This window comes from Babylonia areolata, chromosome 12, assembly GCF_041734735.1.
Source record: "Babylonia areolata isolate BAREFJ2019XMU chromosome 12, ASM4173473v1, whole genome shotgun sequence".
In the NCBI taxonomy this organism is placed as follows: Eukaryota; Metazoa; Mollusca; class Gastropoda; order Neogastropoda; family Buccinidae; genus Babylonia; species Babylonia areolata.
The window spans coordinates 6,925,954-6,941,959 of record NC_134887.1 but is presented as its reverse complement, the minus strand read 5'-3'; the positions used below and the strand labels follow the sequence as shown (position 1 = coordinate 6,941,959).

The window sequence follows — 16,006 nt, the reverse complement described above, 5'->3', positions numbered from 1 at the left end:
GTCAACTTTTTTATAAAGGGGTCAAAGTTTTAGCAATGGAGGATAGGTCATCAGGGTGTTGCTGTGGATTTATTTAAATGTGGTGTTGTTTCACTATCTTTTTCCGTGTTTTCCTTGAAACTTTTTTTTGCATGTTAATTAACCAGGCAGGGTATGGAAATAAATGCATTTTGAAAAAACCCCAAAAAACCCTACAGTGTTCAATTATATGCTTTACCACACACACACACACACACACACACACACACTTCACACACATGCAGTCAGGCAGGCAGGTTTGCAGACGTACACACACACACACACACACACACACACACACACTCACCACACTCCACATACCGTATATCTCCTGAGGTACAACTACTGTTGCTGTATACAGTACTATTACCAGCATGACAACCCATGTCCTGAATTGTGATTATTTCTGCTGGAGCTACCACTACACAGCTATTTTCTGAACTTTTTTTTTTTTTTTTTTTTTTTCACTTTTGGCCTGCCTGGGATTGGAACTCACAAACTTATCATTGTCAAGTCGGCACTCTAAGTATTTACGATACAGCCAAAACTATAATAAAATGAAATTTATATATCATCATGAACTGTGCTCAGAATGCATGAATTAAAACCTAAAAAGAAAACGACGTCAAAGTCGGAATGCGGAGAAGGAGAAAGAAGTAAGAAGATATGGAAAAAAAACCGAAAAAAAACGAACAAAAAAGACAATGAATATGGACCCCCCCCCCCCCCCCCAAAAAAAAAAAAAAAAAAACACGAAAAAAAACAGAACAAACAAGACAATGAAGTAGGATAGGGGAGGATGGGGAGGGGGGTGGGGTGGGGGGTGACTAACTTTAAAGAGACAGAAAGATTGAGAGAGGTAGGTTGGGTAACTCATAATTTAAAAAAGATGAAAGCCAATAACAGAAACAAAGACAAACAGAAAGAAAGAAAGAAACTACAACTGACACGAAGAAATGAAAGATTCGAAAAAAAGAAACGGAAAGGAGATGATTTTAAAAGAATTGTGTATGTATGTGTGTGTGTGTGTCAAAGTGCGCGCGCATGTGTGTGCATAAATGCGTGCTGGGTAACAAATAGTAAAGAGTGGTAACTCTCTCCATTCATAAGATACACAACTTCAAGTCAGTGCTGCTTACGCTAGCACACAGGTAAATAAAAGGTACATGGGAACAAACCCAGACACTTCCTCAAAAAAGGAAGCGCCGGGCCTGTCCTTGTATCGATCATTTGACACGTGCACACTGCGTGCTGGGTAGTTCTGTTTTGAAAATGCTTGAGAATATCATCATATCATATCAATATCATACCAATATCATGCCATGTAGGCCTGGTAAGACCTCTTGCTCGCTTGAAGTGAGGAAGAAAAGAGTCCCCACACAAGCATTTTCCAACATTGAGTGCGCAATGCTTGTCAAGGGAACAAACAAGATCCACAGTGGTGACGATAGCAGAGGGAGGCTTTTTCGATAGCCTCCCCTACATGTATTTCAGATGGACATCACTCTCCACTCGCTGGTTTTCGCTCTCTCCAAAACACACACACACACACACACACACACACACACACACACACACACAATATAGGCAACGGACTAAGAGATAGCATGCATGGTGCGTGTTTATGTGGTTTGTTTTTGCCTGCGGTAGGCTTTCAAGGCCTGACTATCGCGTTGGATTTATGGGTAGATCAAGCATCGGCTCCTTCGTTTGTTGTTGTTGTTTGTTTATTTCAAAACAGATGTGGTGTAACGTATTATCAGTAAGGGATCAGTCCGCTTTTACGCTTTCACACATCGAAACTCACAGAATCACAGAAATGTTTGGCTATAGGCTAAAAGCCTTTTGCCCTCATAATCAGTGTCCATTTATGTGCTTTTGGATCACTTGTTGTGAACAGACCCTTGTTTAAATCTGGCATTGTGTATACTACATTTATCTACAGCTCAATAAAGATTTAACTCTGTGGAAAATACATGGTCCTTAAACTTTTTGTCAATGTGATTTTTGAAGGCGTTTACCGATGGTGCGTTGATGGTGTCATAGGAAAGGTTATTCCACCGGCAGATTTATGATGCGGTTAGTAAAGAACTTGCGGAACTGGTTAGTTACGAAATTAGTTTTGTTTATTTTGAAGTTGTGCCCGGCTCGAGTTTTATCGTAGTTAGCCATAGTAAACAAGGAAGAGGTGGTGCAATTATCGTAAATATTGTGCATGATCTTGTATACTTCAATGAGATCACCTCTTAATCTTCTAAACTCTAGGCTAGGCATATTAAAAAGAGCCAGGCGCTCCTCATAACTAAGATCACGAGTACTATTAGTATTACTAGTTATACACTTGGTAAATCTGCGTTGAACACCTTCAATCATATTTATGTGCTTTTTAAAGGTAAGGGCACCATACTGAGTTTCCATATTCAATAATGGGTCTAACCAGAGCTTTGAACAATGGAATCATAATTTCGGGAGATTTATTAGTTATAGGTCTCACAAGAAGACCAGAAATTTGATTTCCCTTTTTCACTATATTATTTATATGTGCCTCAAAGCTTAGTTCTAGATCCATCGTGATCCCTAAATCTTTTTCGGTAATTGTACTATCCATTGTTCGAGTTACCCCCTTTTCCTGTATCGTGTACTGATACTGTGGATTATTCTTTCCAAGAAACTGAAAGTGAAACTGTTTAGCGAGTGAATAGAGGTGCTGTCCCCTGATGTGCCAGATTTTGATTGGACAGCAGCAAGCGGAATTTTCAACATGGCGCTTTCCTGTACAAAATGTGTGGAGTGTTGAGGAATATTGAAACACGGGTGTAGATTTACACCTTAACCAAAAAACCTGTGTCCAAAATGCCACAGTTATGGAAAAATCAGTGGCGTTGGTTCACAAGGGTAGTTTGGTGTTCATGCATCAGGGTGAGACGTCGATAGAACTAGAAAGCTACAAGTTTTTAGACCAGACAGATTTTCGCAGTGAACTGGTTTCCAAGTCGACAGTGGCATCAAAACTTCATTGGAGAATCAAGGATGCGAAAAACATAATCGACAACAGAAGCGGGATAGAAGCACCAGTCATATTAGTATCATATGATGACAAGTCTGTCTCTGGGAAGCGGTTTTGTGTGATCCAGACGAAATGGAGTGGAAGTTGTGTGACCAGCCACAAGAACGATCGTGAAAATGAAAGTCGCGGAAAATCTGTACATTTGGTTCCGCTTATGGAGTTCACGTACCCCTCATCTCTCTCAAACACATTCAGCTGTTCCCTTTTACATGGACCAAGGGTACTTACTGTAAGCCACAGTGTGTTATTATTGTTCAGTTTGAAATCAAACGTTGACTCAAATGGTAAAAACACGGTCTACAAATATCAATTTTCAGTTTGTGATGCAGAGGATAACAGAGGTGCCGGCAATGGGAGATTAGAATCAACAATTTTGTGTGTTGCCTCGGAAGAAAACTGGATTGTTACTGTGCTGCAGGTGAAAGAGGCAGAAGGAAAGAGCAACACTTCTATCGTTACGGTTGCCATCGAGAAACATTCACAAAATGGTGAATTCATGAAAAACACTTTGAAGACTCGTGACTTCCTGCCTCCAGAGTATGCACCCAAAGTGTCTTCAGCTGTCATCCATCATTGTCAAAGAACGGAGACAGTGAACAGAGTACCTGTGTATAAAAACAAATGTGCTGTTGGCTTGAATGATGGTTATGTAATCACGCTGGATTGTGGAGTGGTGCAGACTTGTGTCACTCTGTGGACACACATTGATGCTGTCTACCCAGCGTTTGGTGTGACCAGCTTGCAGAAATTTCACAGCAATATCCTGATCTGCCTTACAGACACAAAGCACTGTTTCATAGTTGATGAAACAACAAAACAGGTTAGATCAGTTTTATACCAATATACACTTGAAGGTGCTGACTCTTTGAGTGTGTGTGTGTGTGTGTGTGTGTGTGTGTGTGTGTGTGTGTGTAACCTTTGGAACTTAATTGTAAACTGTTTGACATTCACCCCCTTTCTGATTGCCAAACTACTGGCCAATACTGATAATTACTTATGAACAACAAGCTTAGTGGAAGAAATCCATAAGTGCAGCCGAACATGTCACACATAGCATGCTATTGCTAACAAAAGCATGCATACAGAAGATCTGATGTGATGTAACAGCACGTTGAATAATTGATACTATGTCACACTTAAGTAGGTTGTGGAAACAAGAACAGACTCAGTGTGCACTCCCTTTTGGTAAAGACATAATGACTCTGGGCTGCCAGAATCAAATGGTGCAGTGAAAACAATTGTGTAAACATAAATCCACCCAAAACTCTAGTTTCCTGAAGGACTGAGATTGTATTTGACATGTTGAAGCCCATGAACTAAGATTAAAAAAAAAGAAGAAAAAAGTAGTATATTAGGAAACATAATGGTAGTCATAGCCAATAGCTATGAACTTGCAACTAGCATTTATGTAATGAAGAACATTTCTTCTTCTTCTCTGTTAACTCTGTGAAGAGTCAGTGGGGTGACGCACAGAAGGACTTTTCACCAGATTCCTCCAGGTCTGTCAGTTGTGTGTCAGAAGTCTGGGTCTCTCACATGTCTGCAAAATATTGGTTTCCAGATGGGAAAGATATATATATTATTATATATCATTATATGGGTCTTGATAATGTAACTTTATTGCTGTTTCAGGTGAAACATCACTGGGACAATGTCGACTTTGCCCTTGTCGGTGATTTTCTTCAGTGCGGTGGACAGCAGTTGTTATTGGTGTTCAGCGACTGTGTGACGTTGTACCCCCCCGACAGCTACTTGTTAGCGGACCTGCAAGGGTTTGTAGCTGACAGGCGACACCATGGTGCTGATGGCTCTCTGTCGGTGTCTGAGGAAAACTTTGTTGGGGAGAGTGATGAGGCTTCCAGAAATCTGCAGCCGGTCGTCGATGCTCTTCTGGAACAGAATCAGGTTTGTTTAGAGAGAGGGGGTGGGGGGGGGGAGGCAGGATTGCTATCAAAGTGGATTTTTCTAGAGAATTTTGCCAGGGACAACCCTTTTGTTGGCATGGGTTCATTTATATGTGCGCTAAGGGCATGCTGCACATGGGATCTCAGTTTATCATCCGAATGACTAGCACCCTGACCACCACTCAAGGTCCAGCGATGGGGGAGAGGGGAGTAAAAAAATCCTGGTCCGTAGATGTATGGAACTCAGACCCGTGCACCCTCGCTTGCTAGTCAGACGCATTATTGCTGGGCCACTGCTCCGCTGAATATGATACAGTACAGTGTGTATAATTGTGGTCTGAACCAGGGTCTGGCCAGAAGTGTGGCCGAAGAGAAGCAGAGGCTGGCCTCCAAGGAGCAGTTTGTGGCAGAGACGTGGAGACGTCTCTTGGATCTCAGCCTGAAAGGGGCAGGAGAAGTGCCGGACCTTTCACCGCCTGAGGTATGCTCTTGTGGAATGAAGAATTAACTCTTTCAGGTTCTGGAGAGCCACAGAGAGTGTATATTGCGTGTGTGTGTGTGGTTTTTTTTGTGTGTTTGTGTTTGTGTGTGTGTGTGTGTAAAAATGTGTAAGTATATATGTATGCAAAAGTGTGTGTGTGTAACAGGTTGTACTTTATTTCAGTTTCTGATATAAGCTTTATTTCTTTTTCTTTTCTTTTTTTATTTTTTCATCATTATGTTGTCGGTTTTTTTGTTTTTTTTACAGTATCTCATTGGAAATATACGACAATGTGCAGAATAAGTGTGCAGTATGATCTGTGCAACATTACTGGAAGTGTCTTTCAACATATTTGTAATAATGATTAATTACAACATTTTAAAATAGATATATACAAAATGCTTTTTTTTATTTTTTATGAATGTCTTGTATATTAATTGTTGCTTTTTAATTGAGTCATGTTTAATGTTTTTGTGTTCAGTATTTGTCTATGTTTGTCTTTTCTGTACCTCACGTAGTTTCTCAAAATGAGATATTTAGATTATTCTTATTCTATTCTTCAGTAAGTTAACAGTTCTGCTGTGTGATTGGCAGTATCAGTTGTAGTTCTGGTTCTGTTGACACAAAGAACTGACCATATCTGTGGCTCTGTCTGTTGCGTCGCTTGGTTTGTTGACACACACACACACACACACACACACACACAAGAAAACCTGTTATATACCTGTAGCTTTTGTCTGTTGACACGAAGAACTGACCATATCTGTGGCTCTTGTCTGTTGACGCGAAGAACTGACCATACCTGTAGCTCTTATCTGTTGACATGAAGAACTGACCATACCTGTAGCTCTTATCTGTTGACATGAAGAACTGACCATACCTGTAGCTCTTGTCTGTTGACGCGAAGAACTGACCATACCTGTAGCTCTTATCTGTTGACATGAAGAACTGACCATACCTGTAGCTCTTTGTTGACATGAAGAACTGACCATACCTGTAGCTCTTGTCTGTTGACATGAAGAACTGACCATACCTGTAGCTCTTTGTTGACATGAAGAACTGACCATACCTGTAGCTCTTGTCTGTTGACATGAAGAACTGACCATACCTGTAGCTCTTTGTTGACATGAAGAACTGACCATACCTGTAGCTCTTGTCTGTTGACATGAAGAACTGACCATACCTGTAGCTCTTTGTTTATATGAAGAACTGACCATACCTGTAGCTCTTATCTGTTGACATGAAGAACTGACCATACCTGTAGCTCTTGTCTGTTGACATGAAGAACTGACCATACCTGTAGCTCTTTGTCTGTTGACACGAAGAACTGACCATACCTGTAGCCCTTTTTCTGTTGACACGAAGAACTGACCATACCTGTAGCTCTTTGTCTGTTGACACGAAGAACTGACCATACCTTTAGCCCTTCTTCCGTTGACATGAAGAACTGACCATACCTGTAGCTCTTTGTCTGTTGACACGAAGAACTGACCATACCTGTAGCCCTTCTTCCGTTGACACGAAGAACTGACCATACCTGTAGCCTTTCTTCTGTTGACACGAAGAACTGACCATACCTGTAGCCCTTTTTCTGCTGACACGAAGAACTGACCATACCTGTAGCTCTTTTTCTGTTGACACGAAGAACTGACCCTACCTGTAGCCCTTTTTCTGTTGACACGAAGAACTGACCATACCTGTAGCTGTGTACCTGACCCCACCAGGTGCCCCTGGTAACCGTGGTGGGTGGAAGGGACGGGAGTACAGACACAGCCAAGCAGCCAGACAGAAAATGCCGTCCGTTACCACCGCCACCGCCAGAGCCTCACAGGGACGGAGACGTGGACGTCAAGGTGCAGGGCCTGTGGCATCGGCTGCTGGACGGCTTGTGTGTTGTAGGCATCCGCATCGTCAACATTTCTCACAGGTGGGGTGGGGAAGATTTAAAATTTTAAAAAATCTGTTTATTCATTTTTACTTAATCGGTGCTGGTCTTGTTTTTGCTTCTTTTGTTTTTCCGTTTTTTTGTGTGTTTTTTTTATAAAGAACATTACACCAATATGAAAAAAAAAAAAATCAGAACTGTGAAATGGAATAAAAATTGGTTGGGGAGAAAGAAAAAGGTTGCAAACAGTTGGGAAAATTGTCCACGATTGATGAAGACTTACATAGACATTAGTACTGCAAAAAAAAAAAAAAAAAAAAAAAAATTATTACACCACACAGTGAAGTGAGAAGACAAAAAAAACAACAACAAAAAAAAAACCATTTATCCCTCCCTATCTGACAGAGAACTGTTCAGCTGCGCCCTGGCTCTGACACCGTCCACGAACACCACCACCACCACCACCATCCAGCCCCTACACCACCACCACCACCACCACCAGACCCTCTCAGCCAAGACGACGGTGTGGCAGTGTTTCCTTTCAACCGGCAGTCCCCAGCAGCCCGCAGCAGCGGCGGCAGACACAGCAGAACCGCTGCTCTCCGCGTCGCCCAGCAGCAGCAAGAGACGAAGAAAAGAAGCGAACCCCCCTTGCTTTTCCGCGAAGCGGACCCAGACCGTCCAGCCTTCAGAGTCAGTGACGGTGACAGGCGTGCTCGCCGCCGTTCCGGACCTTGGATGGTTCGGGGAGGTAACGTACCGCGTTCATCTGGTCTACGCGGTCAAGGAACCGGGGTCGCACCGCCACGAGGATGCGGGCGTTACGGTTCCTGGCGCTGACGACGTTGCTACGCAGCAGCGGCGGAGAGACGTGGAAGGAAATGGTGGAGCTCAGAGTGGTGGTGGGAGACAGGGTGTGAGGAGGAGGAGGGAGGGCGCAGGGCGCGAGGAAGGGTGGTGCAGCAGGGTGAGGAGCGTCGCGTGCGGTGAGGTCGTGCTGACGGCTGCGGAACTGCTGCGGCGGCCGGAGCCAGAGTGGGCGTTCGGTGCTGTGTCTGTGGGGGAGGAGGAGGAGGGTCTGGAATCGGGGCGGAGAGATTCAGGTAGGGTTGTTGTTGTTTTGTAATTTGGTTTGTCTATTCTGTTTTATTTGTTTGTTTATTTATTTATTTATTTATTCATTCATTCATTTGTTTATTTATTTATCTATCGATCTATTCTTTTCTTTCTTTCTTTCGTTATTTATTCATTCATTTTTCCATTTATTCATTTAGTTATCATTAAACAAATGTGCAAAAACAAAAAAAAACCCTATAAAATATACAAGCAGACAAAATACCCAGATCTATGCACAATTCTCTGTGTGTGTGTGTGTTTGCAAAGATGGACAACGTTGCCTTCTTTTGTCGTCGACAGGTTTTTACCAGTGTTGGTTTTTTTTGTATGATCTGGTGTGTGAAGCATCGTGTGGCATGCATCTTTTTAAATTAAATGTAAAATGATTTATTAAAAAAGAAAAAAAAATCAATCTTGCACTTTTCTAATACAGCATTGAAGTTCCATGTTCGTCCTAATTTGTCAGTTCATCAGACACATGCATGCAACTTCTGCGAGCCTATATCAGATCAGTGCATGCACAGGGTGCACCTTGAAGTTGTTCATGCTATGACCAGGGTCATGGAAGTCTGGGAAAATCTTTGAAAAATGAGAGTTCAGTTTGACGGGTGCAATAGCCGAATGGTTAAAGCGCTGAACTTTCAATCTGAGGGTCCTGGGTTCGAATCTCGGTGCACCTGGTGGGTAAAGGGTGGAGATTTTTCCAATCTCCCAGGTCAACATATGTGCAGACCTGCTAGTGCCTGAACCCCATTCGTGTGTATACGCACACTGAAGATTAAGTATGCACGTTAAAGATCATGTAATCCATGTCTGCGTTCGGTGGGTTATGGAAACGAGAACATATCCAGTATGCATCCCCCCGAAAACGGAGTATGGCTGCCTACATGGCGGGGTAAATAAAAAACAAACAAATGGTCATACACGTAAAATGTTACATGTCTGTCTGAGTGTGTATGTGTGTGCGTCTGAAATCTGATTGAATGACACAGGAAACAAATGATGAGCGCCCAGTGGCAGCTGTCAGTCGGCTCTACCCAGGTAGGCAGCCTGTGGTGCAAATGTCCCCGTGTATGTAAAGCGCTCAGAGCTTGGTCTCTGACCGAGGATAGGCGCTATAGAAGCATCCACATCAACCAATCAGTCAATCAGTTATTTCCAGAGCTGGAAAAATCTGAGAAAATGTGTGTTGCCCTTGAAGATTTTTTGCGTTGTGCTGTGTACATGTATATGTGTGTATGCATGTTGCAAAGAGTGATGCTTTCTCATCAGTTTGTGATGTGATGTGTACATGTGTATGTATGTTGCAGTGAGTGATATTTGCTCATCAGCGTGTGATGTGATGTGTACATGTATGTATGTATATTGCAACAAGTGATATTTACTCATCAGTGTGAGATGCGCTATATATGTATATGTGTACATGTATAATTATATATATGTTGCAATGAATGATATTTGCTCATCAGTGTGAGATCTCTCTCTCTCTCTGTCTCTGTCTCTCTCTCTAGATATATATATACTGCAACGAGTGATATCTGCTCATCAGTGTGTGATATGTGCTATGTATATATATTTGTATGTATATATATATATGTATATGTTGCAACAAGTGATATTTGCTCATCAATGTGAGATATGCTTACCCACCTGTGTTTTGTTCTCTCCTCCCCCCCCCCACCCCCACCTGCACCACACCCTCCCCCCCCCCTCTCAAGACACTTCACGGCTGGAAGCCGAGGTGCTCACGCTGAACTCGGTGCAGCGCCAGTGGCGGTGCGACATCGACTTTGCCCTTGGTGAGCCGACAGGGGAGGTCATTGGGAGGTGTCTGAGGTCGGCAGGTTTTGTTCACCACCACCACCACCACCACCACCGCCAGGGGTGTGACCAGCAGTGCTGGCTGGGGGCAGAGGGGGCTCCACAGTGTCTGCGCCTGGTGCGAGTCCGTCAGCTGGGGTTCGCTCCCCTTCCCCGCAGGGCCGTCAGCGTGCTTGTGTTTGCCAGGTGAGAGGTGGGTGGGTGCAGGGGCTGGGGTGGGTGGATGCGGGGGAGGGAGGGGATGGGAGGGGGGGGAGATGCAGGTGGGGGGGGGGATGTGGTGTACCTGGTGGCGGTGGTGGTGGTGGGGGTTGTTGTGTGAGGTGTTTGGATTTGTGTGACAGATCTGCAGGTGTTGTTGTATTGTATTGTGTTGTATCACTCTTTTATTGTCACAGCAGATTTCTTTGTGTGACATGCGGGCTGGTCTCCCCAGGGAGAGCGAGTCACCACACTGAGAGCGTCACCCTTTTTTTTCTGTTTTTCTGCTTACAGTTTTATTTATTTTCCTATGGAAGTGGATTTTTCAAGAAAATTTTACCAGCGACAACCGTTTTGTTGCCGTGGGTTCTTTTACGTGTGTCAAGTGCATGCTGCACATGGGACCTTGGTTTGTCATCTCATCTGAATGACTAGCATCCAGACCACCACTCAAAGTCGAGTGGAGCGGGAGAAAATATCGGCGGCTGAGCCGTGATTCGAACCAGCGCGCTCAGATTCTCTCGCTTCCTAGGCGGACACGTTACCTCTAGGCCTTCACACCACATGTGTGTGTGGAGGATCTTTGTCACACTGGCTGCCTTGCGATTGTGAGACTGGAGCTAGTGCGCTCTGATTCTCTTGCTTGCTGGGCGGATGTGTTACCTCTCGGCCAACACTCCGTATTTGACTAGGGGGTGCGTATTTTTTGTGTTTGCTCACGGTGGAACCCGTCTCTGCAGAGACTCCAGGCTGTGTTTGGCACACAAGCAATAGACCTGGAGGAATCTGGTGAGCAGTTCTTTAGTGCAGCCCCCCTGATGACTCTTTACAGGGTTGAGAGAAGGTGTGGAATGGAGCGACTTCTTTTTTCTGCAGTTTAACCCTGAGCCCTGAGTTCCTGAGCAATTTTAACCCTTCTGCCTGAACTCCTGAGCCAAAATTTGCAAATGATTGGTATTAAACCCTTTGAGCCCTGACCACCGCTTTACCGGTGGCAGAGAAAAATGACATAATGCCCAGCCAGCGGTTGAGCGGTGCGTAAACACTTGAAGCGTGCAGAGTCTCAACCTGGCCCGTCAGGGCAGAAATCAGGGACAAAACGTGCGAGAAAATAACTGTACACAACGCAGCAAGTAATTGGTATGCTTGTTGATTTATCAGAAGTAGAGTATGACAGTGATTACTCTGATAGTGAGGTGGAATTCGAATCGGATGATTTTGCTACAGATAGTGATGTTGAAAATGAATCTGAGCATGCAGAATCAGTTGATCAAAGGAGGCATGTCATGTTGAGACTCTGCATGCTTCATGGTAGAAATCGATCTTTTTTATCCAAAGCACATGCACAAAACACAGTGAAAAGGTGCAGCAATGTTGGTACTACGTTCGCTGACGTCAGAATATTACGGTTTTTCTGATTGGCTCTTCAATATAAGTCAGCCAATAGCAAAACACGACACAAGTGTTTACGCACCGCTCAACCGGTGGCCAGGCATTATGTCACCCCTCCCCATCACCGGTAAAGCGGTGGTCAGGGCTCAAAAGGTTAACAAGAATTGTGGAAAAAACAAAAAGGGGGAGAAAGCTTTGGCAGACTGCAACAGAACGATCCCTGCCTGTGACAAGTTGAGTTCGACTGATACATGTGCGGGTTGGAGAATTTCCAGATAACTTGGATTTTTGTGTTAGACGTTTTGGGGGAAATGGGGAAACAACCCAAGTAGATATAACATCAAGGCCGATCCTGGTCTCACCCTTTCTCCCAAGTTTGAATGGACGATCGAACTGAGCGTCTAGCCATTTGGGTGAGACGATAAACTGAGGTCCTCTGTGTTAGAAAATAAGAAAATTAATATCTTAATGCTTATGCAATTTTGTTTTTAGTGCAGATGATATTTAATGTCAGCGTATGTATGTCTGTGTGTGAGTGTGTGCGTGTGTCTGTAAGAGAGGGACATCTATATGTGTGTGTGTGTGTGTGTGTGTGTGTGTGTTCTATGAAATGCATTTTGTTTTAATCTAAGCCTTATTTTCTTCATAGGTTTTATAATCCGATTCATCTCTTAAACATGATTTTTCATTCATATGAACACACTGGATGTTTTCCATTGTCAGATAGCAGTTGATGTGTTTTTTAAGGCATGTTTATAGTCTACTGGATGATATAAGGCGCTTTGAGCAGCATTGGTGCTGGATATCGCGCCATGGAAAAACTATGTATTATTATTATTATTATTATTATTATTATTATTCCTCTGTGTTGCACGCACTTGGTGCACCGAAAAAGAACCATTGTACATGAGTGTTGTCCTCTGGAAAAAAGAAATTCTGTAAAGAAATCCACTCTGATAAGTACACAAATGATCTATGCACGCCTTGAGGCCCGCCTAGCATGTTGATGGGTTACTTTCAGGCATCTGCCATGGAAATTTGGTGTAGCCTAAATGGATCTGTCCCAGTGCAGTGACGGCTCCTTGAGAAACTGCAACAAAAACTCTATGCAGCCTGAAGTTTTGCATTTTATATTACTGTATGGGCAGCACTGTGGCTTTTGTTCATAGATTACAAAAGCAAGTATTTTCACTCAGAGTGAAATTAGATCAGATCAAATTATACTTTATACAGTTTTCTGCATCAGCAGTGTGTATGAGCGTGTGTGTGAGTGTATGTGTGTGAGAGAGTATGTGTGTGAAGGAGTGTGTATGTGTGCATGTAAGAGAGTGTATATATGTGTGTACCATGAGTGTGTATGTGTGTGTTTGTGAGAGTGTGTGTGCATGAGCATGGAAATGGCAGCAGGCATGCTCACATCCACTTTCTGTTCTCCTTCCCCCCCCACCCCCACCCCCTCCACAGGGATTCCAACCAGCTCCTGTTGCTGCTCAGACACCTGTACGCCCACCTGCCTGATGATGCCACCATCACGCTGGTGCCCACCTCCCACCTTGACCTCACCTCCGACCCGCGACCCTTGGTCAGGCTCCTGTCGGCACAGCTGACGGCGAGGAGGAGACACGCGAGGGCGCTCCTCAATCCTCCCGTCCATGGCCCAGATGAAAAATTGGCCGTTGTCGAAAATCCACAGACAGCGGCAGAGGAGGAAGAAGAGGCGAGGGTCGTCGGCACCAGGGGTGAACGTATGATGACAGCAGGAACCAACGCCCCAACAAAGTCTGGTTCAACGCCAGAAAATCTGATACAGTCGGAAAGAGAGGCGTTTGCCGAGCAGAAGCGGCTGTACCAGCGGAGGCAGTGGAGGGTGGTGGGGAGAGAGGAGGTTGCCGAGTTCAGGGCCGCGGTGCAGGAGACGGAGAGGGAGGTGGACATGGCCGTGGCCGAGGTGAAGTCATTATGATGCTGTGTGGTTTAGCTGCTGTTCGTAGTACTGCTGCTTGGGCGCTTTGGGTAGGGCTGGTCTAGCGCGTATGGGTGTAGCAGCCCATTCATTTCCCTTGTTGGTTTTCATCACTGGGGTAAAGTCTGGCTCACCCAGATTAACCTCGGGGGTGGTGTGGGGGAGGGGGGGGGCGCTGTGTAGACTAGCCTGGATTGACACCCTGGGGTAAATTTCAGCTGGTCAGAACTGATCCCCTTTAGTTGGGATGTGCTGCAGCCTTAGGGGCCAGTTGTTCTTTGGGAACCATCCCAACACCGGCTGTCCTAAAATCCTCTTGGCCCGAGAGAGTTGGGATGTAACTTGGGCAAGACACTTTCCATTGTAATCAAATTCATGCCCATATAGTCGGGACAGCAGGTGCCTCCTCTGCTGTTCTGATGGTCATGGTCGGACACGACTGACTTATCATACCCTGCCTGGATGCTCAAAGTTTACTTGAAATCAGCCCTTCCCCCTCCCTCTCCCTCCCGGAGTTAAATTTAGCCCAGTTAGAATCAAGTGAAGAATGTGGAGAGGCAGGATGAAAATGCCAGCCTGTGACGACGCTTTCCTTGGCAGAGTTCCTGTTCATTGTGTGTGTGTGTGTGTGTGGTGTGGAATGCCGGAGCAGTGCCAGCACCTCCAATACGCTGTCAGAGCAGAACTCCTCCATGTTTTCTTCCGCCAGGTAGAAATGGAGAGGAAGGTGGGGGGTGGAGTGGGGGGGTTACTGAGGGGGGTGGGTAGGAGTCAGTAAGGGCCAGCTGAACGCCCCCCCCCCCCCCCCCCATCCCCCCAACCCTCCCACCACCCCCTGGGGCCACAGTTAGGCTTGCCCAGAAAGACCCCGGGGGTAAATCCCCAGCAGGGGAACAGTCAGAGGCTGTTACACCGTTCTGTTAATGTGTTGTTGTGTCCAAAAACCTGTGCTGCAATAAGGTGTATGGAAGTAGGTGTGTGATAAAGTGCTGTATACAAATGTACATTGCGTGCATGTTTGCATGTTTGAATGTGTGTGTGTGGAGGTTAATAGCTTTGTGTGTTCATGTGTTGAACTTGTGTTCAAAACCTGTGCAGCAAAACATCGTATGGAAGTAGGTGTGCAACAAAGTGGTTTATATATGCGTGTGCATTGCGCACATGCATGTTTGAATGTGTGTGTGTGGAGAATAATAGCTTTGTGTGTTCATGTGTTGAACTTGTGTTCAAAACCTGTGCAGCAGAAAGTTGTATGGAAGTAGGTGTGTAACAAAGTGCTGTGTACTAATGTGTGTAGTGTACATGTGTATTTGAATGCGGGTGGGTGGAGGATAATTTAGCTTTGTGTGTTCATGTGTTGAAGTTGTGTTCAGAACCTGTGCAGCAAACAGTTGTATGGAAGTGGGTGTGTAACTAATTGGTGTATATATGCATGTCCATTGCATGTATACACACATATGTTTGAATGTGGGTGCGTGGAGGATAATAGCAGCATTGTGTGTTCTTGTGTTGAAGTTGTGTTCAAATCACCTTGCAGCAGAAAGATGAGTATTAAAGTATGTGTGTGACCAAGTACTGTGGAGACTTGTGTACACTAACATACATGTGTATGTGAATGTGGGCGTGTGAAGGATGAGTGTTTATATTTTTGTGTTCATTTTTGACTCACTTTTTTGACTCACTTGTGTAAACAAAGTGAATCTATGTTTTAACCCAGTGTTCGGTTGTCTCTGTGTGTGTGTGTGTGTGTGTGTGTGCGTGTGTCTGTGTGTCTTGTGTGTCCGTGGTAAACTTTAACATTGACATTTTCTCTGCAAATACTTTGTCAGTTGACACCAAATTTGGCATAAAAATAGGAAAAATTCAGTTCTTTCCAGTCATCTTGTTTAAAACAATATTGCACCTCTGGGATGGGCACAAAAAAATAAAAAAAGAAGCCTAATTATATGCAAACTGCATTTACTATTATATTTATATTTTTTGTATTCTCTAAACTTGGCACTTTGATCTGATATTCTGACCCAACAACTAGAGCAGTCATTTTTTTCATTTTTTGTTCAAACAAGAAATTCTTTTGCTAAGCATGGAAGTTTTATTTATTTTGCAAACGTTTTGGTGCAGATAGTAAAAAAGGGAAATTACTCTGTAATTAATGCTA

The 16,006-nt window shown here is 44.2% G+C and overlaps 1 protein-coding gene across 1 annotated transcript; it reads left to right on the top strand.

Annotated features, from left to right (window-relative positions):
• Positions 1-2,789: 2,789 nt before the first annotated feature.
• Positions 2,790-14,574, top strand: LOC143288027 (uncharacterized). Its single transcript, XM_076596281.1, has 7 exons — positions 2,790-3,905; positions 4,718-4,990; positions 5,336-5,470; positions 7,195-7,397; positions 7,761-8,458; positions 10,190-10,478; positions 13,350-14,574. Exons 1-7 carry the CDS (start codon positions 2,883-2,885, stop codon positions 13,846-13,848), a joined length of 3,120 nt encoding a protein of 1,039 aa, XP_076452396.1. The 5' UTR covers positions 2,790-2,882; the 3' UTR covers positions 13,849-14,574.
• Positions 14,575-16,006: the final 1,432 nt, after the last annotated feature.